A 26888-nucleotide genomic window follows, 5' to 3' on the forward strand; every position below is an offset into this window, starting at 1 on the left:
ACCCGCCGTCAGATGCGCGCAGGTGCCCCACCACCGGATCGCTTGTCAAAAGGTCTCGTTGAGTGAGATCCTGTCTTCGAAGTTGCCCGTCGCTTGCATCCAACAGGCGTCGAGGAACTCCTGCATTGGTCGCATCCTTAGTCCGCAAAGGCACACGAGGTAAATGCAGGACAACATCATGGCGAGCAGGGACTTGATGGACCTCACCTTGGCCACGTCCATGGTCGACAGCTGTTGCACCTTGCCTAGGATAGCCTTCGTCCTTTCCTCCGACGGAGATGCTAGTCGCGCCACTGTGTTGAGCTTGGCTCCCAGGAACGGGGTGACTTGCGACGGTGCCAGGTGGGATTTTGTGAAGTTGATTGAAAATCCCAGATCCGTGAGCAGTTGGACAGTCTTCCTTGTGTTTTCGACAGTGAGTTCCCTTGACTCTGCCCGGATGAGCCAGTCGTCCAGGTATGGGTAGACGTGGATCCCCTGTAGGCGCAGCCACGCCGCCACTGGTGCTAGGCACTTGGTGAACACCCTGGGAGCCGACTGCAGTTCGAAAGGAAGGGCCTTGAACTGGTAATGCCGTCCTTGGACTACGAATCGCAGAAACTTATGTTTTTTCGAGATGGGGATGTGAAAGTAGGAGTCCTCCAAGTCCAGAGACGATAGGTAGTCGCCTTCCTCCAGTTGTCCCAGCACGTGCTGGAGGGTGACCATCCGGAACTTCTGGGACCTGATGTACTTGTTTAGACGACGAAGGTCCAGGATGGGTTGCCAACCGCCGGTCTTTTTCCTTACGAGGAAGTATCGCAAGTATCCTCCGGAGCTCCGTAGCCTATTTGGGACGAGTTTGATGGCTCCTGTGGTTTTCCTTTCTGGCCACAGGTGGAATACGGGGACACTTTCTTAGAAATTCCAGTGTGTGCCCGGGGGCCAGGACATCCAGCACCCAACGGTCAGTGGAGATGGACTCCCACACGCTGACGAAGTTCGCCAGCCGGCTTCCCAACGGGGTGCTCAGTTGGGGGCCCGACACTACGGCCGGTTCAATCCTGCTTGGCGGCGGCCTTGCCGCCCTGGCCTCCTTGGCGACGAGATCCTCCTTGTTTGCCGCGTCCCCTGTAGGCCTCCTGCAACGAGGAGCAGGACACTTGGCGGTACGTCGAGGAGCTGTCACCGAATTCCATGGAGGCACCTTGCTTGCCTCCGGAGCCCCGAAAGGGCGGCCGTCGTTGCTGAAGAATGCCTAAGGCACGAGCCGTCTCCGTGTCGGCTTTGATGGCTTGCAGCAACTCATCCACTGCCTTGCCAAACGGGTTGTTCCCGTCGAAGGGCATGTCCAGGACCCTGGTCTGCACGTCTTGACGGAAAGAGTTTGCCTTGAGCCAACCGCGCCGGCGAAGGCAAACGCTGTTGCCCATCTGGCGGAAGCCGGTGTCGGCAATGTCCGTGGCCACCGTTCTGGCGTGGTCCGACGCCACCTCTCCCTCCTGTAGGATTCTCCAGGGCCTCCGCTCTCTTGTCGTCTGGGTGGAAATCCAGTAGGGGAGCAATCTTAAACCATAGCTCCCTGTCGTAGCGGGCCACAATCGCGAGGGCGTTGGCTGCTTTAATGGTAGTCGCGACCGATGAGATGACCCGTCGTCCCATGGCATCCAGTGGAGATGTCGAAGTTGACACCGTCGCCCCTGCCGCTTTCTTCTTGGCCACCGCAGAGACCACCGAGTCCGGGGTAGGCTGTGCCCTAAGGCACATGGGGGCGGAATCCGGAGCCCAGTACTTCTTCTCGTACCGGACTTTCTTGGCAGGGGCAGTGGATGGGTTCTTCAGGAGCAACAGCCCCTCGTCCCAGATGTCGTCGAGTAACGGGACTGAGATGCCCGTCTTTGTTTTGGCCTCCCGTCGTTGATAGAGGAAACCTTCCTTCTTCTCTTCCACTGGGCAGAGCTGGAAGAGCTCAGATGCCCTGGCGATCATGGCGTGGAAGGAGCCAACTTCGTTGGGCGGGGAATCCCGAGCAGGTGCTGATCGAAGGTGGATCCTGTCGTCACCACCGTCGTCGTCATCCGTCCTCGTCGTGGCTGTCTCTGTTCCTGTATCACCCTTCGGCTCAGGAGACTGGGAAGAAGGATGTGCAGGCCGAGAAGGCTGGAAAGGACGGGGTGGATGAATTCTCCACCGCTTGTTTGGAGGGCTTTCCGACGGTCCAGGCTCCACTGGGTCGTCCGTTGGTGGTAAGGACAACCTTGTCCTTATCTCCGTACACAAGGCCTGGATCGCCATCAAGATCACCCCTGAGTTGTCTTGTGGCCCAGGGACTGGCTGCGACGGGCGTGACAGTTGGGGAGTGGAATCCTTCACATGTTCCTCGTCGCCACCGCCGTCGCTTTCCACCTCTTCGGGATCCTTCCTGTGGGACCAGACCGCCTCGAACTTCTTGTTCAGGATCTTCACGACTCCAGCCAGTTCCTCTTCAGAGGCTGTATTCGTGTCCGTGATGGCCACCGGGCCTCCCTCCTCTTTTCCCACCGGGGTTTTCACAGGGGTCTTACCAATGGGATGAAAAGAGGATTCCCTCTGCAGTGGCAGGGAAATTCTAGGCCCGAGGTCGCCTCCACTGGGGTAGCCTCCACAGGCTTCGCCAGGGCCGCCACGACTCCCTCCATAGAGGTATTATTCGGGTGAATCAAGGCCTTCACGACCTTGGATACGCTTGAGGCCTTCACCTTGGGGGGAGGGTCACCGCCGCGCTCCCCCTCGGCTGTCGTCGGGATCGATCGGGACTTCTCCCAAACCTTACTCGGGTTCTCCGCTTTTCTCTTCCCCGAACCAGAGCATTGGCTCGTTGTTAATGGCGTTGGTGAAATTGCGCCCTGCCTGGCAGCCGAGGAGCCCGACCGTTCGGCGCTCCCGGTGCCTGCGGACTTGCAGTGTTTAACTTTTTGTTCAGCCCCTGTCGCCGGAGCGGTCTCAAAGGACTTAGAAGACCACTCGGACTTCTTTTTCTCACCCGCTGCTGGGCTCTTCCCCCTCCAGCCAGTTGGCGAGGCGGGTACGATGATCCCTCATCGTCGCTCGGAGATGTTCTTGCAAAACGCACAGTCCTTCTCCATGTGCGTTTGGCCTTCATGAAGGCAGTAGAGACATCGAGAATGTTCGTCCTCCTTGAAGACATTCTGCAGTCCACATCCAGGGCAGCTCCTGAAGAGCTTGGGTCCGGGCATCGTGTTGCCTTTTTCCTGGACCATGTCCATGCGGGGTAGACCTCAAGATATTCCGGAGGCCTCTGGGAAGTGAAACTCGATGAAAATTTTGCGCTTGAAGGGCGTAGAAAAATCCGAAACGGGTCCCCATTGATCAGAAGTAGAAACGGTGGAGCTTGAGGCTCGATTGACCGAAAAATGAGATGAACTCTTTGAAAATTCGCAAAACGCAGTAAAAGCTCAAGAGCTACAGCACGAGGACTCCCAACACTTAAACGTGCCGTAAAAATCTGAAGATGGCTGCCAGAGGAGGGGCTTGGATAGAGGGCAGTCATTGGCTGGGGGCAGTATGACCCAGAGACCAGTGATTGGTTACTAGTAGAAAGACGGTTCAGAAACGAAACTGAAACTGTTTTTCTCTTTACTGAGGATTCCCAGCCTGATGACGGGGAATATTCATGAGCATGTGAATCCATGCCAGACCCCATGCTGGAGAAGCAGATTAATTATAATGGGGACACAGCTTAATTAATGAATTCATTGGGCGATCTAAAGCATTGTGGTCATAATTATTTATTTCGATGTGTCCTTCCTGATTTTTGCAGGATGAGAAGAGAACACGGATGACTGTTTCACAACATTTAAGAATACGTAAGTATTTAAAGGTAAGCTCATTATAATAATTTCTCTGTAAGTGTATAAAGTTGTAAATAGAATCCCCAATTAAGTATCTTGGTAATTCCCACAGCTACTAAAGAAGATTCTAGGACAGTCAAATGAATATCCAGTCTTAGACAAGCATTATCTAATGTTCAATACTTAAAGGGATGGTCTAGTAAAAAATGTTATTTAAAAAATAGATAGGCACCATAAAAAAAAATATACTAGCATCCTCCGTTTTAAAACTTCCCATGTAAAATTTTGAGCTATTCAAGCTCAAAATTCGAAAAAGCAAGCACAGGGGCGCCGCCATTTTGTGAAATGGAGGCCCTCCTGTGCTGGCTTTTGCTTTTGCGGCACTAATGAAGGAAAAGCCAGCCAGCTGTAGTAAACAAAGGCTACCGCTGGGTGGCTTTCCCTTCATTAGTGCCGGGACTCGGAGGACGCGGACCGGAGACCAGAGCAGGAAAGCTGCAGCTGAATCTCGGTAAGTGCTATATATTTTTTTTACAAAAAAATAAGCACTAGCTGCGTTTTTTTTTCTAAGTTTTCCGGGCTGGAGGAGCCCGGAAAACTTAGAAATAAAACCGCAGCTTTAAAAACGTATTTATGTTTGCGGTCGCTTTTGAAGCGACCGCAAACATAAATACAACGTTATTGTGTTGGAAAACGCTGCGGTTTTAAAACCGCAGCGTTTTCCAACACAACCGCGTGTGTTTCTGCCTGCTGTGGCTATCACTTTGGGTCTCCGGTGCTCCCAGGGGAGCACCGGAGACCCAAAGTGAAAGCCACAGCAGGCAGAAACACACGCGGTTATGTTTACATGCCGCGTAGTGTTTCTACCTGCAGCTGATTTCCCATTTGGGGCTCTCAGGCTCCCCGTGGGGAGCCCGAGAGCCCCAAATGGAAAAGCAGATTCAGGCAGACAACGCGGTTGTGTTGGAAAACGCTGCGGTTTTAAAACCGCAGCGTTTTCCAACACAATAACGTTGTATTTATGTTTGCGGTCGCTTCAAAAGCGACCGCAAACATAAATACAACGTTTTTAAAGCTGCAGTTTTATTTCTAAGTTTTCCGGGCTCCTCCAGCCCGGAAAACGTAGAAAAAAAACCGCAGCTAGTACTTATTTTTTGTAAAAAAAATAAATAGCACTTACCGAGGTTCAGCTGCAGCTTTCCTGCTCTCGTCTCCGGTCCGTGTCCTCCGAGTCCCGGCACTAATGAAGGGAAAGCCACCCAGCGGTAGCCTTTGTTTACTACAGCTGGCTGGCTTTTCCTTCATTAGTGCCGCAAAAGCAAAAGCCAGCACAGGAGGGCCTCCATTTCACAAAATGGTGGCGCCCCTGTGCTTGCTTTTTCGAATTTTGAGCTTGAATAGCTCAAAATTTTACATAGGAAGTTTAAAAACGGAGGATGCTAGTATATATTTTTTTATGTGGCCTATCTATTTTTTAAATAAAAAATTTTACTAGACCATCCCTTTAAGTGCCTGCAGAACTACTTTATCAATTCAAATGGTTGTATTTAAGAGTGTAAAGGACTGACAATACCACGCTTACATTATTGGATTCATAGGAAATTACAATTTGCTGCAAATGGTGAGTTTAAATAATCATGTTTCAATAGATACACAAAGCCATTTATGGGCATTATCTCTGTAATAAGTTATATTCATCAGAGAGACAATAGACACTGTTGAACACCAAACTGACTTTTTTTTACACTTCACCAGTGCGAGTTTGGCACAATGCATGGGTGTATCATTCATGGCAATGTGCTACCAATGTGTGGCCGTCCAACATGCAGTGATTTTGGGTGCTTCACCTCAACCATATTGGAGCTCACATACAATTGTATACTACTGCTATTTCAATCAGACAAGATTTGAACAGGAATTACCTGTGTCAAGTAAGATAACTAGGCATCACATTTTTTGATTCAAAAACATTGTTTTAATATTAGTTTTTCCTATGTTTTTGTTTGTTTTATTTGCCTGTCCCCAAACCATGACCCTGGTATGTATTTATAATGTTTTATATATTCAAATGTTACTGTAACATACTTTGGTACACCTAATGTCATATAAATACTGTCCAATTAGCAGTCTTGAGAAAGACGGTCGAAACACATGTCAAAGAAGAGATAGCACTGATGACTGTCACATTTAAGAATACAAGCATTTAGAGCTACTAAAGAAGATTCTAGGACACCAGTCTAATATCCAGTCTTAGACGAGCATGATCTAATGTTCAATGGGAAATTACCATTTGCTGCAAATGCCTTGAGAAAGACTCTCGAAACATGTGTCCGCTGTGATCAGAAGAAAGCAAATTAAAATAAATCAACAAACAAAACACTTGATTATGCACTGTGTGTACAGTTTAACTTGTTGATCATAATTGAATTTCTGGCAAGCACAAGCTACTAGCATAATGAGTTGTCCGCATTGAAGCCAACCACTACTGTAATGGGTCACAATTTCGACAAACGCTAAGGCTGTGCTAACACAAAATCATTATCGATGATGTATGCAAACTTGAAGTGTCAAATTAGATCCAATGGCTAGATCACATGAAAAGCAGCTAACACGCCTTGGGTTAGGAGCATGGTATGAAATTCCATGCTGTATGAACACTAACTGGAAAAATAGACTTAAGAGCTCTTAGTTTGAAATCTGTAATTGACGGAGAGAAGACCTTGAGCTAGCTAAGCGGAGGGTGAGAATCCATGCTAATCTGAACTGGACCAGGTGTCGAAAGCCTTATTTTTGCTGGGTCACTGACTATTCACAAGGGGTCGTCACTTCTCCCTAAGGGGGAACCCTTTCCCCATGGGGCTAAGGTGGTGTGGCCGCTACCCAATAGTCCCCCATAAGGGGAGTTTAATGTGAAGGACCTCAGGGGTATTGGGGGGGGGGGGTAAGTAGTGACAACTCCACCACTGGGAACAAGGACGAACACCTGAGGTATAGCCCATTGAATGCTGTCACTCCCCAACATTCCCTAGCCCTCCCCACTGTTCAGATTTTATTGAAAGCAAACCTATGTATTGTTGGAACACAGGAGATCTAGCCAGAGCCAAAAGTACTACGATGTAGAAGAGCACAGGAGACCTGAGGGTCATTGACTGTGCTAGTATGGGTACAAGGTGGCCCCGTGGAGGCATGAGCATTACGTTATCAACAGAGACAAAGCACTCTTACAATCAGCCAGGGTGGGTCTGGCAACGTTGTATAAGTATAGACGATGGACTAACAAACCTGTCAAACCCAGCCGCGGATGTGGAAACCAGCTGGAGTTTCAAACGCTGTGGGCAGACCAGAGTTGGAGAAGAACGGAGGGCGCTGTCGAAGCACAGAAGATGTCTCCATGGTTCCAGCTGACAAGGACCCAAATGCGAAGCAGGAGAGGAGAGCCTAGCAGCATACCAGAGCGTGGAGCCACTGCAGTGCTGTGGAAACTGGAGAGAGGAGCCCGGTGCATCTAAGAAAATAACCCCAGTCCCAGGAAGTCACAGCGGCATGCCAAGATCTCTCAGAAGGTAATGGGAGGTGACACAGGGACGGAGGTAAACCGGGGTGGAAGACAGCCAGGTCAGGGACTCTTAACACTTGTATACCCAGCATCCGAGGAGAGCTTCCTTGTTGCAGTAGCGCCAATAAGTCCACTGTCCAACAGATATGGGTCCAAGACCCTAACCAGTACAAAGCAAGCATCCAAGTAAAGTTTCCTCGGAGTGGCGACAATAAGCCCACTGATCACTAGAAACGGGTCGGAGACCCTACCGATTGTAAACTAAGCATACAAGAAGAACGTCCTGGCAGTGAGCAGCCCATTGATCACCAGAGAATGGTCTGGGACTCCTAACAAAAGGGAACTGAGCAAGCAAGGAGAACGTCCTCATTGCGTGGTGACACTAAGCGCAGTGATTCACAAAGAAGGATTTGTGACGTTGCCAACAACAAACCAGAGTGGCAACGTGTACATCAAGCTGAAGATAGTGAGAAATAACTTTCTAGACACCAAGAGAAGGGAGTCATTTCGCCCTGGCGCTGTTGTGAACTGTGGCAAGTAATACTAGGAGAAATGGGTCATCCTCCTGGTCCCGAACTGGGAATTCTGCTACAGACACCGAAGGAAGGGAGTCATTCCCCCCTGGACTTGTTAACTGTTCCAAATAATACCAGGAGAAGGGAGCCATTCTTCTGGATGTGGAATTTGATGGAGGATGTATGAAACCTGTAAGCCAGGGTAAGGGAGTCACTCCCCATGGCATTATTGTTGCAAGAAAAAATTCTTTTAAACACTATCTGAGCAGGAGAAAGGAGATATTCTGTTGGAGAATGAACTTTGTTAGATTATCCTTTAGTTGTATAGTGAGGGATAGAAGTAGGTTGCGACACAGGATGGTGGAGTTTGATTCGACTGACATTCTGACAGACCCTTTTTGTATTAGGTTTGAGGCTGGGATAACCCTCTCAGAAGTAAGGGATAGTGAAGGACTTTTTATGCAAAAATATAAGTCTATAACCACCATCATGCAACCTTTGTCAGCTTCCTTGTCTGACACCCTTACAGTCACAAAGGTAGGTTTGCTCTTTGATAGCGCCAATTAGAGTAAATATCTTACTATTAAAGAGCAGAGCCAGTAAATGGAACAAAGGGAAAGAGTTGTGTGGGTACAAATGTGACCCGTGGTTGGCAGAAGATGTGGTTCCTTGAATGGTCTTTTGTCCATTTTCTAAGTTTATAAGGGGAGTGTACGATCTTCCTGATTTTAAGAGGAATTAATTTTATGAGTTATCTATCAGCTCTTCTCTTTTATTGATGCACACAGATTCAGTTGTTGTGCACTTGGGTGGTATTTATGCAATGCTGCTAAAACAAGGGTGGGGGGGTCATCTTGAATCAAATCCAATTTTTTGGCATTCTTACAATTGTATTGAATTTTGCATCTCTTTATTGAACATTTATGGGGGGTTGTGCACTCGAAAATAAAGATGAGATGACACTTGGGAAGCTTCCCTCTTCATCTCGTCATACTCAGTTTAGCCTTCAACCTGTACGCACAAGACACATGTGACACCTTTACATATAGTACCATGCATACAGGTGCTCACCAAACAGTGCATTAATTCTTGAGCGAAGCATTTCTTTTTTTAAAGACCTTCGATTATGTTCAACGTTTGAAAAACATCCTTGGACCATGGTCACGGTTTAAATCACAGTTTACATTTTTGAGTAGGTTACACATGTTGAAAGAAAAAGCTGCACATATTTATTTCAGTTTGCAATGAATATATTTCAGAGAGCAAATTACACAATCTGCTCGCAAATTGCACATTCAAAGTTGCCGCTATGAGTATTGTAATCATGACTATAGGTTGGCTGTATATAACAGAAATATGATCTAGTTCATTTTGTCACAAATTAGAGATGTGATGTGAAGCTTTTGGAAAACAGCAGGGGAAAGGGGATAAGGCAATGCAGAAAAGTTTTGTTTTCTGTGGTTAAGCACTTTATGATCACATCTAAAAGAAGCAGATAATACACCTTCCCACACAGAGGAACACAAATTGCATATGGTCACATTCAAGGCAACAACAAGAAAAAAAAAATAAGGGATTTTCAATCTTGGACAAAGGTTGAAATACATGTCCAAAAGCTTTAGATTAACACGTGAAATTCTAACATGTGCGTCACAAGACTCAATTTTGAAAAGGCAGCACAGAAAATGTATACAAGGTTTTCACATGGGGCACAGAAGTGACTTCAAGCCGACATGCCAACTACTAGATCAAGGGTCACTGGAAAGACATTGTGCAAGTTAACAGCCAGCTTTGTGTAGTCGTGGAGATCTTGGGGAGTAAATGGTACACTGACAGCTGAGCAACCTTGGTGTGTGTTCAGTGACTACCATGTGTTCAGTGATAATGCAATAACTTCTTTTAACAATGGCAATGGGTTTTGCATTGCTCCTTTTGCCGACTTTTATACTCAATCTTCCTAAAGGCTATGATAGCTAATACATGCTCATCATATGCCTTTAGGCCCATTTGTCACTAGAAAATATACATAAGAAATACAATTCCTTGATCAATCATCAAAGAGGCAATAAAGAAATTTAAACATGCATTCTTTACATGCCTTCCTTCCTGGTTTTAAGCCTGGTTTTCTTGTTTCAACATAAGAGTGATTTTTTGCCAGAGATATATTTTTCGGAGGCCGCCCCTTCCGTGCAGCTGTTGATGGGCCAGGTGGTCTACCACGACTTCGCTTCTTCACCCGCTGAACATGAACTAAAGCAGGCTTTGGTGGTGACTGCATTGAACTACGGATCGGTTTGGCAGGAGACACTGGTGTACTTGATAAGCTCTTCGACAATGAAACTAAAAAAGAAACAAAAGTGATGTTGAGAAAATCTCAAGTGGAAAACCTGCATTTAAACTGAATGCTCCTGTAAAACTAGCTGAAAACGGCACTTCTAATTCAGTTGCCATAGCTGAAAACAAACAATGGGTTCCTGCCGTTAAAATGGGTTTACTCTCTATGGGCCTCATTACGACCCTGGCGCTAATGGGTTAACGGCACTGTAAATCGCTGTGGCGCCGTTAACCCATTAGCGCCTGAATACGAGGTCCCTTTGTGGGACCCGACCTTAATGGCTGGTCTACACCAGCCTTTAAAGTAGGGACCCGCAAAGGGACCTTGGTTCTAAGTACGGTACCGCAATTTGCGGTACCGTACTTAGCGCCTTCCCCATTCCCATAGAGCCCTATGGGGCAAAAATGGGAATGGGAAAGAGCCATGCTTCAATGGGGAATTACCGCCCCGCCAACCTTGGAATGGGGCGGTAATTACCCATGGAACCATGACGGACCCGTTACCACACCGGCACCAACCATGGTGCTAATAACGCCATGGTTTAGCGCCAGTGTTGTAATGAGGGCCTATGTATTTAAACAAACAACTCACATATACAAGACTGCACTTTGTCCTTGATTAGGTAACCAAGTTTCATGAATGAAAAACAGACTAACAATAAAGAGTACATTTTAGATACCTATCTAGGCAATAGCAACTAGTGTTGTTCTGCTTAAGATGATGTCATTTAGGTAAACACTCCGGTGACTGAAATATAAGGGAACCAATCACAGATGTGTTTTGACAGTTGGGTCCAACAGGAGCTCTGTCAGGTAAGTGGGTTGGTTTGTGATTTAAGACATGTGTGAGAGAGAGCAACGCAACAAAGTGTCGCTTTCCTTTACTGTAATTGCATGGCTTAATGTAAACAAGAGAAGCCTCTCAAGAGAGGCAACACAGAGGGTGGAATTTTCTGTCAGTGTGTTAACTGTCAAAATGGCTGCTTATACTTAGTTCACTCGGTGGGGTTATTGATTTAGAAGCCCTTACCTGTTTTAACTCCCGTAAAAGGGTTGGGGAGGAGAGGAAGGTAGAGGCAAAGGATGAGGAAGACTGAAGCCCATGGAGACTATAGAAAGGATCCAAGGACTCTTGAAACAACGCTTCCAGCTGTCCTGGCCGTTACATCATAGCTTTTTGGCTCTGAGGCAGGAGCTGAGGAGGGGGGAGTTGAGAAAAAATAAATAAATACATTTTTAAAAAAACACAAAATGTCCTCTGCTGTTTCCTCCAAGGGTTGCTGGGGGACTTGTCTGGCCTCCGTGCACCACAGCTCCTGAAACCCCTTGAAGCTGCTGAAAGTGTGGGGTTTGAAGTCGGTCCTGCCCTGGGACTGAGGGAAGGACTTCTGCCCTGGTTTAGTCAGGATGGCCAAGGACTTAGCAGCCTGCCTAGAGGTCTTTTTCGTCAGCTCGTCATCAGTGGATGTATGAAAAAGATCTAACCCCTCAAACGGAAGATCCAGGATCCTCTCTTGCACATCAGAGGAGAATTTAGTGGCATGCATCCACAACGTCCGCCTCATTTCGACACCCAGGCACAGCCCTCTGCTGGCTATGTCGATGTGGGAGACCAAAGACTCCATGAGGTCCTGCGCAACTGCCTGTGCCTCTGCCAAAAAGGCCTTGAAGGCGGCCTGTCTCTCCAGAGGGAGGTCAGGCAGGAACTCCCCTGATCTCTCGCCACAGCTTCTGATTTGCCATGGCTAGGTGGTGGTCTGCATTGGCCTGCCGCAAATGAAGCAGGGAGTTGAGGAAGCAACGCCTGCCAAAAGACTGAAGAGCATTGTGCTCTTTAGAAAGACAACTGGAGGCGGCCCCTGCAGGAGGACGACGAAGATGATGGTTTAGAATATAAGGAAGCTGCCGCCGCCGCGACCACTGAAGATTGCAGCTTCTTACACGCCGGGCCAGCACGTCCACCAACACCCCGACTCCTGAGGGGGCCTGCTCTGGCTGAGGGACCCCCCGCAAGAACTCTGCAAGGCCCTGAATACGGTCAAGAAACGCCTTCACTGATGCCAAAGGCTAATCGTCCTGTGCGTCATCACCATCGTTGTCCGACCCATCCCTTTATCCAGATGGGGGGGGGAAGGGGGTGGGGGAGCATGGGTCCTGGCAGATCCAGACTCGAAGGTAGCTGTGGATCGATAAGTGACTGTGGGGGAGGCATTGGTGGTACAGGGAGAGGAGGATGGCTCTCAAGTACCGTCAGGGTCTGCACCGGGGAGGAACGGGCTATGGCAGTGGCAACACTAGAGGAACAGGAGGCCGGCCCAGAGGCAGAGGCACAGGAGGCACGACCTGTGGAATCACCCCCTTGATGATGCCCTTGAGGAGCAGTGTCTTCTGTGGGGAGCGAGTGAGGAGGAGGAGGAAGTGCACAAATAAGGGACCCTCGCAAGCCGCCAGATCACGAGGGGCACGGCCCTCAAATGCGCTGGGCCTCCTTTCCTAATCGAAGTATCTAGGAGTTTGGGCCATGTAGTCGTAAGGATGTGAGGGATAGAGGTTACCCTGCAGAGACCATGCGCCTGTACGATAGGGTCCGCTGCTGCTTCCTGAGGGAAGGGGACTGAAACCTTCTTGCAGGGCGCACTCTGTTAGAAGGACCGGGGAGAGGCCCTGAATCTGAATTCAAGATGGTCACCAGCCTCGCAAGATCTGCTGTGTGCTTGTCCACCATCTTTGGGTCTAGTGCCACGCCCTGGGAGGGAGGGCACGCAGGCCACGTGCTGACTCAACATGGAAGGGCCCCCAGGCCCTGAGGCAAGAGCGTCAACCTCGGAGATGATTCTGAGCCTTCAGCTCACAGGCCGGTAGTCGAATCGCCCTGCACAAAGACCTCAGGTGGCTCAGGTAGGCTGGGCACCCTCAGCTATGGAACTAGTAGTCATTTTGGATTGTGCTTGGAACTGACTCTTGGAGGTTTTCTTTAGTTTAGTTTATTATTTGTAAAGTGCACCTAACCCTAAGGGATATGGGTGCTTGAGCTTAGGAACATGTTACAGTACATACATAAAACAGTTTGACAAGTTTGTGGGCAAGGTTTACAAGCAGGGCAACAAATCGTCATCAATGATACAAGTTACATGTTAGTCAACGTACCAATTAAAAGGAAATAGAATGGTTAACAGAGGTAACAGGTTAAACAGCATACCCGACTCAGAGTATAGCAAGGCTGTAACAAAATCAGAGCATTTCTCAGAGATCAATGGTGATTTCAGTGGGTGAGAGGTTTTTAGTGAAGCTGGGCAAAGAGCCATGTTTTCACTTTAGCTCTGAAGGTCCGAAAAGAGGGTTCATCCCTGATGGCAGTGGGTAAAGAGTTCCAACATTTGGCAGCTAGCACTGGAAAGCTGGGTACACCTGCTGTTTACAGTTTGTACTTGGGGATGTTAAGACAATGAGAGTAGCAAGATCGTGTAGGTCTAGATGGTTGGTTCGTGCTGAATTTGTCAGCCAAGTATTTAGGAGCGGTGTTTGATAGACATTTATGTGCGAGGACTAAAGTGCGCAGCGTAATCCTGTCGCGCACTGGGAGCCATTGCACGTCCCGTCTGAAGGCGGAGATGTGAGATGAACCTGGAATATTGATAACGGATCTGAGGGCATTGTTCTGAAGAACTTGTAATTTGTTCAAGTTGCGTTCAGAAGAGCCTAAGATTAAAGTGTTACAATAGTCCAGTTTGGATCAGATCAATGCCCTAGCCAGCTTAAGGCAGCTGTTAGTGGACAAGAATCGTTTGCAGGAATTGATCAGTTTGTTAGTGTAAGCTGTAGTTGAAGCTGTATTGTTAACTTGTTTTTTGAGGGAAAGCGCAGAGTCTAGATAGACGCCTAAAGTTTTGACTTTGTTAGCCACTTTAATGATGTTTCCATTGATGTTGACATTTTTGTATTGTGCGTCGTGTTTGTTTAGACGAGTGATAGAGCCAATGATAAGAAGCTCTGTTTTATCGTCATTTAAGCAAAGGATGTGTAGCCATTCAAGCCTGGATTTCGAGGTACATGTCATTTAGCATTTTTGAGCCTTCTTCATAGCAACCAGCGAGCTAATGAGGACCTGAGTGTCGTCCGTATAGTTTGTTTAGGTGACACTCAAGTTATCAAGAGGATCAAAGAGGATCTTTGTGAAGATGTTGTACTATGTAGGAGATACACGTGAGCCCTATGGAACTCCACATTGGTATTGGATCTGAAGACGCTGAAGGTGCAAAGACCCTACTTGTTCTGTTTGAGAGAAGGAATGGATCCAACTGGCTGCATTTGGTGAGAATGATGCAGCAGTGGTCAGATGTTTAGTGAGGATCTGATGGTCAACCAGGTCAAACGCTGCTGAGAGGTCCAGCAGTAAAAGAATGGCCAGGTTGCCTTTGTCTTTGGCTTCAACCATCTGAATTTTCAAATCCAGGAGGGTTGTTTCTGTGCCGTGCCTGGGTCTGAAACCGAATTGCCGCAGGCCCAAGAGATTGTAGTCCTCCAGTGTTTATTATTTACAGATAAGCTGCTCTATGTAAAAAATGTTTAGGAGGAATCAAACTGTTGTAATGGGTCTATAATTAGTGGGTACATTTGGATCTAGAGTAGTTTTTTTTTTAGTAAAGGCATAACCCAGGCTTCTTTGAGGTTGTTAGGGACTGCAACTTTCGAAAGAAGCGTTAAATCAAGGCAGTGATAAAAAGGAGCCAGATCTTTTGCTCCTTCCTTGATAACTGACGCTGGGCATGCATCTCCCTGCCACCTTGAGGGTTTTAAACCAGTGATGAGGTTTTTGGCTTGCATTAGGGCAATTTTGTCAGCAAGGGCTTTCTGAATATTGGAGCACCAGGTCACGTCTTTGATGCAAGCTTCTGTAGGCGGTGCCATTGTCTCCAAATCCCTTACTATGGAAAAAAGCTCTCTTTAGTGCCAGATTTGGCATTATGTATTCTGACATTGTAGATCTCCCTTTTTGTGTTAAGGATAGCTGCTTTATAAATAGTAGAGGCCATCGTGAATTTATCCTTATTAACAGTTTTTTTTGCTCCAGGTGGCTTCAGAAGAACAAGTTACTTCTTACCTGGTAACGTTCTTTCGATTGGATGTTCCTCCAACGTATTCCTCATTTTAGATGTATTCCATCCAGCTTTGCTGCTCTTTGGAAATTTTTCCGCAGAGGGTGCTGTGCGTCGATGTCGTCGAGTCATCGGGTGTATAAGTAGCACGCGCGGCGCCCGTTGGCCTCAGTTCTGTTTTTCCCCCCTTTTGTGTCTGTGATCTTGTATTGTGTATATTGTGCCGGCATACAGGCATCAGCCTTGCAAGATTTGAGATGGCAATAACCCGGAAAAAATCTACAGAGGGGTAGGTTGGGAGGGCGATGAGAAATACGTTGGAGGAACATCCAATCAAAAGAACATTACCAGGTAAGAAGTAACTTGTTCTTCGAATGGATTGTGTCCTCCAACGTATTCCTCATCTTACATAGGCTCCCAAAGCAGTATTTTTGCATAGCTTCTCTTGAGGAAGGGTCAGAATGTTTTCTTTTTATTTACTTTTTAAATACCCTTAGATGGCAGAGTAAAGCACTGCTTTTCCAAAAGTCAGCTCCCTAGACTGGTAAGCACCCAGGTTATAGAATTTTGAGAAGGTGTGAAGCAAAGACCAAGTTGCTGCTTTGCAAATGGACCTTATAGGGACACTTCTTTGAAGGGCTGTAGAAGAGGCGATGCCTCTGGTGGAATGAGCTCTTAACCCTTCAGGTGGGTCTTTTTGTGCTAGTCTGTAGCATTCTGAAATGCAAAGCACGATCCAGTGCAAAATTGCTTGTTTTGTTACTGATTGACCCAGCTTTCTTCCAGTGTAGCCGATAAACTGGTTGTCCACTCTAAGTCTAGAAAGCCTAGAGATGTAAAAGCTTAAAGCCCTTTTTGGGTCCAGTCTGTGTTGTCTTTCTTCCTCCTTAGAAGGAGGAGGTGGAGAATAGAATGAGGGTAAAACAATTTTCTGATTTAAATGAAAATCAGATATTACCTTCGGTAAAAATGATGGTTTAACCTTCAACACAACTCTGTCCTTATGGAACACAGTATAGGGTGGCCCAGAAGATAGTGCCTGCAATTCGCTCACTCTTCTTTCTGATGTTAGAGCAACTAAAAATGCTGTTTTCCATGTTAATAATCTTAATGGACACATGTGCATAGGCTCAAAAGGGGCACACATTAAGAATTGTAATACCAAATTTAGATCCCAAATCGGTACTTGAAATGGGTGACGAGGAAACACATTTATGAGACCTTTTATGAATTGTGTTATCAAAGGAATTTTGAAGTAGGAGCATGTTAGGGAGAATTCTCTGTAAAGGCTAATTTCCCAAACCTAGTGAGTCCCCCAGCAGCTTTACTGGATTTTTGGGGTTTATTTTTTTCTCCCCTGCTAAGAGTGAGATTCTTTTTGCTCCCACCCTTAGACATGATTTGAGGTGTTCCTTTAACTTTCCATGTGTTTTATGGGCTATTGTGTCTTTTACTCCATAGGGTCTCATGTGTTTCTTATGTGGGTTACACAGCACCCTCCCTGCCGTAACCCGGGGGTGTCCTAGCAACCCACCAACATATACTCCATACCCTGGGACTGACTACTGTCTCACAGGGCATGTAAAGTCGCCATTGGATTTGCTAGTCCCAAATTATGAACAGAAACAAGTACAAACCATCATATTGTGGACGTACTGGTCGGGGCAATTTGATTGCCCCGGGGTCTGTTCGAGGGGGCACGTCTCCGTCCCCCCTGATCGAGTTTTGGCTGGTGGCAGTGGATACTACTTTTTATATTCGACTGCGAATATATCTCTATGGGATTTTCCCATTGTTCGAGGCTACCAACTTTAATTATTTAATTCTTATAGCCTCGAACATACCGCCGATTTATTTATTTAATATTAATTCGCTGGTTGGTATTTTTTGCCAGAACTTGATTCTAAAATGGCGTTTGTGTTCTCTTCTGTGACTCCAACCCAAGTCGAGCCCTTTGTTCCACTTTTTGGCGGGCTTCTCCACAGAAGCCCTCCAAAGCGGTGCCACTCTGTCTGGGGTACTTAGGAGGGGTAGAGGGGGATTTAGGCACCCTGGACTGAGTTGCCTAGGCAACCCAAGTCACACTCCGTCCTGATTGGCCCAAGTGGTGAGCCGGCCGGCTCACCACTTAGCAGGTTTGATTGACAGCTAGGCTGAGTGAATGGGGGTATGCTGCATAAAGCAGGGCTTTGGGGACTGGAACTTCAGAAGTCGCCACAGGACCTAAGAATCCCAGGAGGGAGAAGCTGAGCCGGCCTGCAACGACGACACCACCGGTGGAGCCCTGCTGAACCGTCTCACCACTTTTCCCAACGGCAGAGGAGATCTCCAGCCCGGAGAGTTTTCTTCCTTCGACCGGTGGGGATAACCAGTCTACCTTCTTTTCGTCTTCTTGGAGCATCTCGTGGCCGCCTTGCCTGTGCCAAGCACCCCGGCAACCGGGATACCACGTTTTCACCACTACCGCAAACCGAAAGGGTAGTACCTTTGTACCAGAGACCTCCGCGGCTGGTTTCTTCCCTGGCAGTTCAACGACCTTCATCTTTCCTCCACAACGAGATCTTCTCTTCCTCTGGACGACGCTGCGACTTGCACCTGCTGCCAGGAACAACTGCCCCCACTGGAGGATCCTCTCCATTTAAGGTACTGTGTTCCACCTGGCTTCCCTTGCAACCGATTGAACGGGGTGTATTAAATCCTTGTCTCTCGAACCTGGGTTAGCCTGGGACACCCTAGCTAACTTTTCTGAACTGAACTAAACCTTTTTCGAACTACCCCCACAAAGTTCGAAGACTCTGCGTAACTGTCTGATCTTGGGCATTTTCCGCCTGGCTCCCTGGAAAGTGGGCCTGGCACCTAAACTTCCTTGCTCACCAGTTGACTGTGCCTTCCTAACTTGCTGTTCTTTAAAAAGTGTTCAGTGTGTATGCTTCCATAATTCTGCTTTTCCCTCCCTTTTTAATTTAACATGTTGGAGTGCCATCGAACGTTAAGTGCTCACCTCTATCTGGAAATAAGTGGTGTTAACTAAGACTTGTCCAACAAGTAATCAGGGATGTACATATGATAGTGATTGTGTTTTGAACTGATCTTACCAATTTAGTGCTAGTGTGTTTTACAAGTGTGTTCTAAATAAATAATTATATACTTTTACACCCAAGCTCTGGTCAGTGTTTGCTTGTGCTACTCTATTTCTGTACCTATTTTGTATGCTCTGTATACTGCCTAACTCTTCTTGAGGGAAGTCTGACTGCTCAGCCACAGCTACCAAGTGAATCTGTGTGGTACAGACTGCTACCAAGTGGGTTTACTGCCAAACACCTGTAGTCTTAAATCTTTTGCAGTGGTCCCTAAGGGAACTGCAGAGGTTTCTGCCTAACAGAGCATTCTTCTGAGGAGCGCTTGAAGATGGAAAGCGCGGCAAGGTAGCCTTTTATTGTTCCGATATTCAGACCTCTATGTGCTAGGGTCAGAAGGAAAGATAGTACTTCCGGAATAGAACATAGAAAAGGATCGACATTCTTTTCCCTGCACCAGTTGCAAAACGTTTTCCAACGGCAACGGTACAGAGACTTTGTTGCTGGCCTTCTTGCCGAAAGCAACACCTCCATAACATCATCTGGAAGGTTCCAATCCCTGTATCTCAGCCTTTCAGATACCAAGCATGAAGGTTGAGTGTTCTGACCTCTGGGTGGAGAACCTGACCTTCCATTTGAGAGAGAATGTTCTCTCTCTGAGGAAGACGTACTGGAGGACAGATGGACCCATCTAGAAGGTCCGGATACCACGTTCTCCTGGCCCAATACGGAGCAATTAGGATCATGGGGTTCCCGAAGCATCTCAGCCTCCTGATGACCTGAGGAATGACGAGAATCGGAGGGAATGCGTACAATAGTGGGAAATTCCAATCCACTACGAACGCGTCCCCCAGGGCTCCTCTCGGGGGAAATTCCCTTGAGCAATATCTTTCGCATTTTCGGTTGGTACTGGTTGCAAATAGGGGTTCCCCAAAGGGCGAAGATCTCTTGAATGTCTTCCTGAGCCAATTCCCATTCGTGGGACACCGTGCTCTGCCTGCTCAGAGCATCTGCCGTCATATTCTCTTCCCCGGCTAGATGAATTGCTGTTAAAGAGATTCCCTCTTGAATCGCCCAATACCAGAGCTGTATTGCCTCTCTGCACAGGGGTAGTGACCCCACACCACCTCTTTTGTTTAGGTAGTGCATGGCCACTGTGTTGTCAGTCATTATCAGGACATTCTTTCCCCTGACAGATGGCAGGAAGGCCTTCAGCGCTAGTCTGATTGCTCTCAGCTCCAGCAGATTGATATGTAGTTTGGACTCCGATGGAGACCAGCGAACGTTTATTGTCAAATCGTTGGCATGTGCTCCCCACCCCAGGAGTGAGGCGTCCGTCACTACTGTGATCTCCGGCCATGGTTGCCAAAAGGGTTCTCCCTTTAAGATGTTCTCTGCACAGGTCCACCATAGAAGGTCTTGTCTGACCTTGTTCGGAATCTGAAGAAGATCCGTCATTTGACCCGAGAACTGGGACCACTGAGCCTTTAGGGCCCATTGAAGGGATCTCATCCTCAAGCGTGCCTCTGGTACCAGAAAAATGCAGGATGCCATGAGGCCGAGCAACCGTAGAAAGTCGTAAGCCTGGAGATTTTGGGCATTTTGGAATTTTGAAACCATCTGAAGAATGTCTCGAGTCCTCGTCTTGGGAGGCGAGCTCTTTCCCAAGGATGTGTCTAATACAGCTCCTATGTATTGAAGCTGTTGGAAAGGTGTCATTTGAGACTTCTTTAAATTGAGGGAGAAGCTCAGTTTGTGGAGGAAGTGGCAGGTGACTTTCAGATGATCCAAAGCTTGCTCGGCAGAGCGCGCTCTGATCAGCCAGTCGTCCAGGTAGGGGTAGACATGAATCCCCCCTCTCCTGAGGTGCGCTGCCACCACTACCATTTAACTTGGTGAAGACCCTCGAGGCGGAGGTCAACCCGAATGGCAGGACTTGAAACTGATCGTGTGAGTCGCCAACAATGAACCTCAGGTATTTTCTGTGTTTTAGATGAATCGGCACATGAAAATAAGCATCCTGGAGGTCCAATGACACCAACCAGTCCTGGAGTTGAAGGGCCTGAAGGATCTGAGAAAGAGTAACCATCTTGGACTTGTCCTTCCTGAGGAACTTGTTCAAGCTTCTTAAGTCCAAGATGGGTCTCAGTCCTCCGTCCTTTTTGGGGATCAAAAAATACAGGGAGTACCAACGCTTGTTCCTCTCCGCTGTGGGTACTGGTTCTATGGCACCTTTCTCCAGCAGGGTTAGAACTTCCTGCTGTAGGAGCGGATTTGAAAGCTTCAACGGGTGTCTCCCTGGTGGATTGCTTTGAGGCTGCTTTGCTTTAGAAAAGCAAGGCAATAGCCTTGGGCTATTATTTCTAAAGCCCAAACATCTGAAGTAATGGCTCGCCATTCTTGCAGATGCTGCGACAGCCTGCCTCCTACCGGTGTTTTGTGGTGCAAGTCCTCAAAGTGGTTTTGTGGCGGATGTTGCAGCCGCTGATGGCAAAGAGGCTGCAGCTGAAGATGGCTTAGCACGTTTTCCTCGTCCCCCACGAGTGGCTTTTCTTTGGCCCCTTTGACTGGCCATTCCTCTAGTCTTCCTGTATGAGGTATAATAATGATACGATCGTCCCCTACATGATTGTCCTTGCGCACGAAAAGGCTGAGGTTGCCTAATAGCAGCTCCTAAAGATTTGGCCGCTGCTTTTGAGGTCTGCAACCTCTCAAGGCTCTCGTCAGCCTTGTTGCCAAAAAGGTGAGACCCGTCAAAAAGCATGTTCAGAAGGCGGTTCTGTACGTCTGGTGCAAAACCAGACTTCCGTAACCACGCAAACCTGCGCATTACCGTGCTAGTGCCCATGGGCCTGCTTACACTATCCGCAGTGTCCAATCCAGATTGAAGGGATTCCTGCATGGCCTCCTTTCCAGCTCCAACGATGGCTAGGAAACCTTCCCTTTCTTCCCCTTCTGGCATGTGCTCGGCCACCATTGCGATGCACTCCCACAGTGTGTATGAAAATTTTGCCGAGGCACATGTGGAGTTGGCAGATTTTAATGCCATGCTCCCAGCTGAAAATACCTTCCATGCCCAACCATCCACACGCTTATCGTCCCGGTCTGGAGGGATAGACGGGTACGCAAGTTTGTTGGAAGCTGTGGCTGCCTGTATGACCAAACTCTCTGGAGTTGGATGTTTTGACAGATAGCCGGGGTCGCTACTGGCTGGGCGGTATTTTGATGCTAGGGATTTATTCACCGGAGGAATAGAATCCGGAGTTTCCCAATTCTTGGCCATCCTGTTTTGTAAGGCTACATGAAATGGTAAAACTAGGTCTTCAGTGGGACCATGGTCCAATATGTCTGGCAAATCGTCCTGGATGAATTGGGCTGTTGGTTTAGCCCATCCCAAGTAGTCTACCACCTTTGTCATTAATTGACAATAAGATAAACTGGCATGCTCTCCTGGATCTGGTCTACCAAAATCATTCTCAGGAGAGGTATCAATGCCACTTGCATTATGTAAGGAGTCCACCAAATCCTTCATCCTGCTTTCTTCCGATATTAAGCATTCTGGGACATTTGGGGTGCCATATTCCAACCCAAAAGGTACATCTTCCTCTTCGGATCTCTCCTAATCCTCAAAAATTGAGGTCAAGGATTTGAAAAACTCCTTCCTAGGGAGAATCTTGAAAACCTTCCCTGGGAGAGGAGGAGGAGGAGGAGGAGGTGTAATACTAGATTTTGAAGAAGATACAGGTCTTGCAGTTTTCTCCTTCTCCTTTTCTAGCTGCCTTGGCTTGGTTGGAGCCTTTGGCGCCGAAGTATTTGGCGTCGACGTCAATAAAGGCGTTGATGATAACATCGTGGTCATCGACAGGGTCTGCTTTGAGGGCATCGAGGCGGCCTTCGACAGTTTTCCCTTCGAGGTGTGGAACGTCTCGGACGGCGTCGGTGACCTCGAGCGGTCGACTCGACTCGAGCGTTTTTCGCTCGACGTCCTGGAAGGTTCTCTATCCTTCCTTTTACGATCACCTGGGCTTGAGGGAGCGCGAGTCTCGGAGCGATGACGCTCCCGACCGGCTTCCAAAGAAGGCGTGGACCGGGGCTTCGCTTTCTAGAACACCTCCATCATTTTGACCCTAAATGCTTCCCACTCTTCGGAAGACAAATGTTTTGTGGGGCATTTCATTTTCGGAGACTCGTCTGATGACGAGGTGGAAGGAGATCTATGGAGTCGTTTCTTCAACTTTTTCGATCAAGACGACGAGCGATGAGAATCGCTTCGAGATCTGGATCTATGCCTTTCGCGTTGAGGAGATTTTTCCCCATGTGGTCTCGACTCGACGCTAGAGGCTTTCCGATCCTTCCAACCTACCTGTAGCTTTCCTCTCCTTTCTCGCAAGGCCTTTCCCGTCCCGTCATCGCCTGACACTTCGAACAGGCCTCCATGTTGTGGCCTTCTCTGAGACACCACAAACACTCGCGATGCGGGTCCGTGATCCGACATTTTTGAGCCGCACGACTTGCATTTCTTATAACCCGATCTCGGGGTCATGGTCGGCATCGATGACGAGGACATGATTTCTTCTCGTAATATTATATTTCCTGACAGAACTCGAGGCGCGCCGAATGTCCGAAGCAACGTACTGCGGAAAAAACGGAACTGAGGCCAACGGGCGCCGCGCGTGCTACTTATACACCCGATGACGTCACCCTCGACGGAGGCCCTCAAGGGACTATTGACTCGACGACATCGACGCACGGCGACCTCTGCCGAAAAAATTTCCAAAGAGCAGCAAAGCTGGATGGAATACATCTAAGATGAGGAATACGTTGGAGGACACAATCCATTTGAAGATCTTTTATTGTTCCTCAAGGTTTTTAGGTCAGCCGTGAATCATTTATTTAAGTGGGCTGAAGGTTTGGCCTTTCTTCTTCTTTTGTTTAGAGCTTGTTCTAGGGTGCAGTTGAAAGGTCTACCAAAGCAAATGGATCGTTATCTAGAATTTTATAGGGTGCAGTAATCGAATGTAGTAAGGGTAATAAGTTATCAAGTGTTATATTGCGAGAATTTCTGGACAGGGTTTGTGTGATGATCGCTGTATTGGCATCAGGTCGGGTGCTTTCCTGAATGCTAAAGGTAATGCAGTGATGGTCTGACCAGGCACAAGGTTCATTCTTGAGTATAGTAATGGTACAGTTTAGGACAGCCAATCAAACCAATCCAAGGCTCTGCCTTTGTTGTGAGTAGGCTCATTGATACAATGCTTGAAGCCCAGTTGAGATAGAGTTTTCTAAGGCAGTGGCATTGATGTCATTGGGGTCATAAAGCCCTAGGTTAAGGTCCCCCATAAGGATAATTTGGGAACCAGGTTTGGTGTTTTGGGTCAAGAGGAGGGTGATGCGTTCCTCGAAGGAGGAGATTGCACCAGGGGGTTAGTAAATGAGATGTAATAGGAGTGTGCAGGTGGCTGAGAGAGTGAGTTTAACTGACAGACTTTCAGCCAATGGGAAGTTAGCTTTAGAAAATTCTCTCAGGGCCAGGTACGATTTAGCTATGAAGGCTACTCCCCCTCATTTGTCGATAGCAGTCTGCTCTGATGATTGTGTATCTATCTGGGAGGGCTAGGCACATTTTGGGTCCTGCCGCTGGATATAGCCAGGTTTCTGTGATGGCCAGAAAGTCAGGTTGGTTGGTTGTCATGAAGTTGGCTATGTCAAGGGCGTGAGCTGGTAGAGGTTGTGCATTAATGAGAAACCCCTTAGCATACCTGGGGTACCAGACACCAAAGTACTGGTACACAAGTGATCTTATTGGAGTCTAAGGGCGTAGCAGTAGTAGGTAAAGGCTTTACAGGTAAATAAGCATGGGGTCTGGTTGACCTCTTAAAACCTAGAACACAGGTGCCCAATCTAGCATTCCTAGGACCTAGAGGACACAGGATCAGTGGTGTAGGGGGAGATGCAAATCGATTGATCCATTCAGAAGGGGTCAAGGGGCAGTGGTCATAGCTAGATGGTTCTGAGTTGGTGTCAAACCGCCACTGTGTTGATGGATGGAGGGACGGAGGGTAGGAACCTGGTGGGCGCTATTGTATGTAACAAGGGAAGAAGAGTAGCCATAGTGAGTGTGACTGTTCGTAGGGTGGCCATGTGGGTGGTGAGGGTGGCTAGTATGGAAGATCTGGGGTTATCTGCACAGAACAGATGGGTTTGGTGCAGAAGAATGTATAGCTGCAATAGATGCAGTGCTGTTCTATAAGTTATGTGCAGCAAGTACGGGGAGTTACTAAGTGTGGCTATCGGTTTAAGCTGTAAGCACGGCATCCATGAAGTTACCAAATCCGGTAAGTGCCACAGGATATGGTAAGCATCAGGGTGCGACTTTCGTGCACAGTAAGGATCAATAAAATGCAGAGATCAGTAAATGCAACATAGATATGTGCAGCATCAGGGTGTGACTTAGTAAATGCAGGTAGAACACGACAATCCTTTGCCCGCTGGGTCAGAAGGAGGGGGTTCAACTGGATCATTCCTCTGTGGACTGCCCGGAAACACCCTGGGCCCCTCGGTTTGGGAGCCGTTAGCCTGAATGACCTTGGATCTGCCAGAACCACAATCCAAGGTCCCCTTCCCAGAGGAAACCCCTGGGAAAGAGTCGCCATGCTGATGAGCCTTGCTAAACAAAGGGCCTTCCTTGTCTTGACATCGGGTCCTGGCGACAAACTCTTTACGATGACCTGGAGAAGAATGGAAGACTCCCTCCAGCAGGAAAGACAATGCTACAAGGCCCGGTGACAGAGCACTGAAAGCCGTGCACGCTTCCCATCGGTGGTTGGGCCCCAGGCACTCGAGACAGAGCGCATGGGGGTCCAAGGCGGGGGAACGAGCGGTCTCAGGATGCGCATCGCGTGAAGCCTCATTCAGCCGACATGCACTGGGGAGGCAAGGCACTGAAGGGAGGTGAAGATCAAAAAACAAAGAAGGGGGGAGCATGCGCAAAGCTGAAAACGTGTTATGTGCCTAAAAACCAGGTCCAACAACGTCTGTGTGGATGTACCCGAGGGTGGAGTCTTGGGGGCGTTCCCATGCCCGGGCCACGCCCCTGCACGCTGTACTCCATTTAAAGGGGAAGCTACATTTTCCGCTGCCAAAGGTTCCCGTACCGTCCCCATGTTGGGGGACACCCACAAGGATAGAGGAAAGGGGAAGGGACGCATGAGTATAAAGAGGAACTGTAAGGTATTTTGAGAGTGCAAAGAGAAGTCCTGGCAGGAGAGTACACCAGGCAGTTGGAAGTCCATAAAGAGTCTTAGCAGGGGAGTAAACCATGTAAATTGAAAACCTATGATGAGTATCAAACAGAAACAGTGTTATTGATATTGATATTTTATTTGTATCGCACTCATTCAACAAGTGTTCCAGAGCGCGACGAGGCAAGGGAGAACAAAAACAACGATCTTACTAGGCCCAGTGACATTGAGAATGTGCAAGTCCAGGGAGGTAGGAAAGGAAGGAGGTGTAAAAAACTGAGCAAAGGAATAAAAAACAACAGTGGTAGTGCAGCCAGCAAGTGACAAGTGCTAGGTTTAAGGCACAGACAGGGGGTGTCTGATAAGTGCAGAAAAAGGGAGGGGGGGGGGGACTGTAGGTTACAGATACAGACCCAAGTGCAAGGGTTGCCAGGAGGCAGTGCGTGGCAGGGTGAGCAAGTACCTGGGCCTGAAATCAGAGGGTAAACCAGGTGCACGATGTCAAGATGAACAGATCAGCAAGGGAGAGGAGGAGCAAATGCATAAGCAACGAGGAAGGTCTTGAGGTGCTTCTGGAACCGGACACGGTTCACCTCATGTTTCAGAGTGGCAGGGAGGCGGTTCCAGAGGGAGAGCCCTACCGAAGACAGATCTACCACCAGCTCGTTTCTTTGAGAAACGACTGACCCTGATGGAGTGGAGGTGGAGGAGCAAAGAGCTTGAGAGGGAAGGTATTTACGGAGCGAGAGTCGAAGGTATTTTGGACCCAGGCCCCAGAAAGCCTTGTGGACAATGCAAAGGGTCTTGATTTTAATCCTTGCAGCCACTGGGAGCCAATGTAGAGATTTCAGGGCTGGAGAGATGCAATCCCAGGGTTTGAGACCAAGGACAAGTCTCAGAGTGTTGAAAGAAGGAACGGTTTGTCACAGGAGAACTTACAAGACTGAACTGTGTTCATCTAACAAGATTGTTGTGGGCCAAGGAAGGCACAAAGAACTGTTAGTCCCAAATACATTTGTGGTACCTGTGAAGAATCCAGCAGAATGAAATCACCCTCTGGAATTAAGGTCTTTTCCATTTTGGAGAACACTTACGTTGAAGCCATTCTACTTGTATTTAAGAAAAACTTTTAGCAAATACTAGGTTATAGACCTTTCTCTTGTCACTGTTATTTTATTTTAGTGTGAGGGTCAGGATACAATGTTTTGGACACAAGGACGGCGACATCCTGTCAAAGAC

The 26888-nt window shown here is 47.9% G+C and overlaps 1 protein-coding gene across 7 annotated transcripts in view; it reads right to left on the reverse strand.

The window, feature by feature from the left end:
• The window catches only part of SCML2 (Scm polycomb group protein like 2), a 1699115-nt gene that overhangs the window by 794240 nt on the left and 877987 nt on the right, over positions 1-26888 (reverse strand). For all 7 annotated transcript variants that reach the window (XM_069636837.1, XM_069636835.1, XM_069636832.1 and 4 more), the window contains one exon: positions 10000-10241. In XM_069636837.1, coding sequence (XP_069492938.1) covers positions 10000-10241 — 242 coding nt within the window. The remainder of the gene's footprint in view (positions 1-9999; positions 10242-26888) is intronic.

This window comes from Ambystoma mexicanum, chromosome 7p (assembly GCF_040938575.1).
Source record: "Ambystoma mexicanum isolate Mex_15411 chromosome 7p, UKY_AmexF1_1, whole genome shotgun sequence".
NCBI lineage: Eukaryota > Metazoa > Chordata > Amphibia > Caudata > Ambystomatidae > Ambystoma > Ambystoma mexicanum.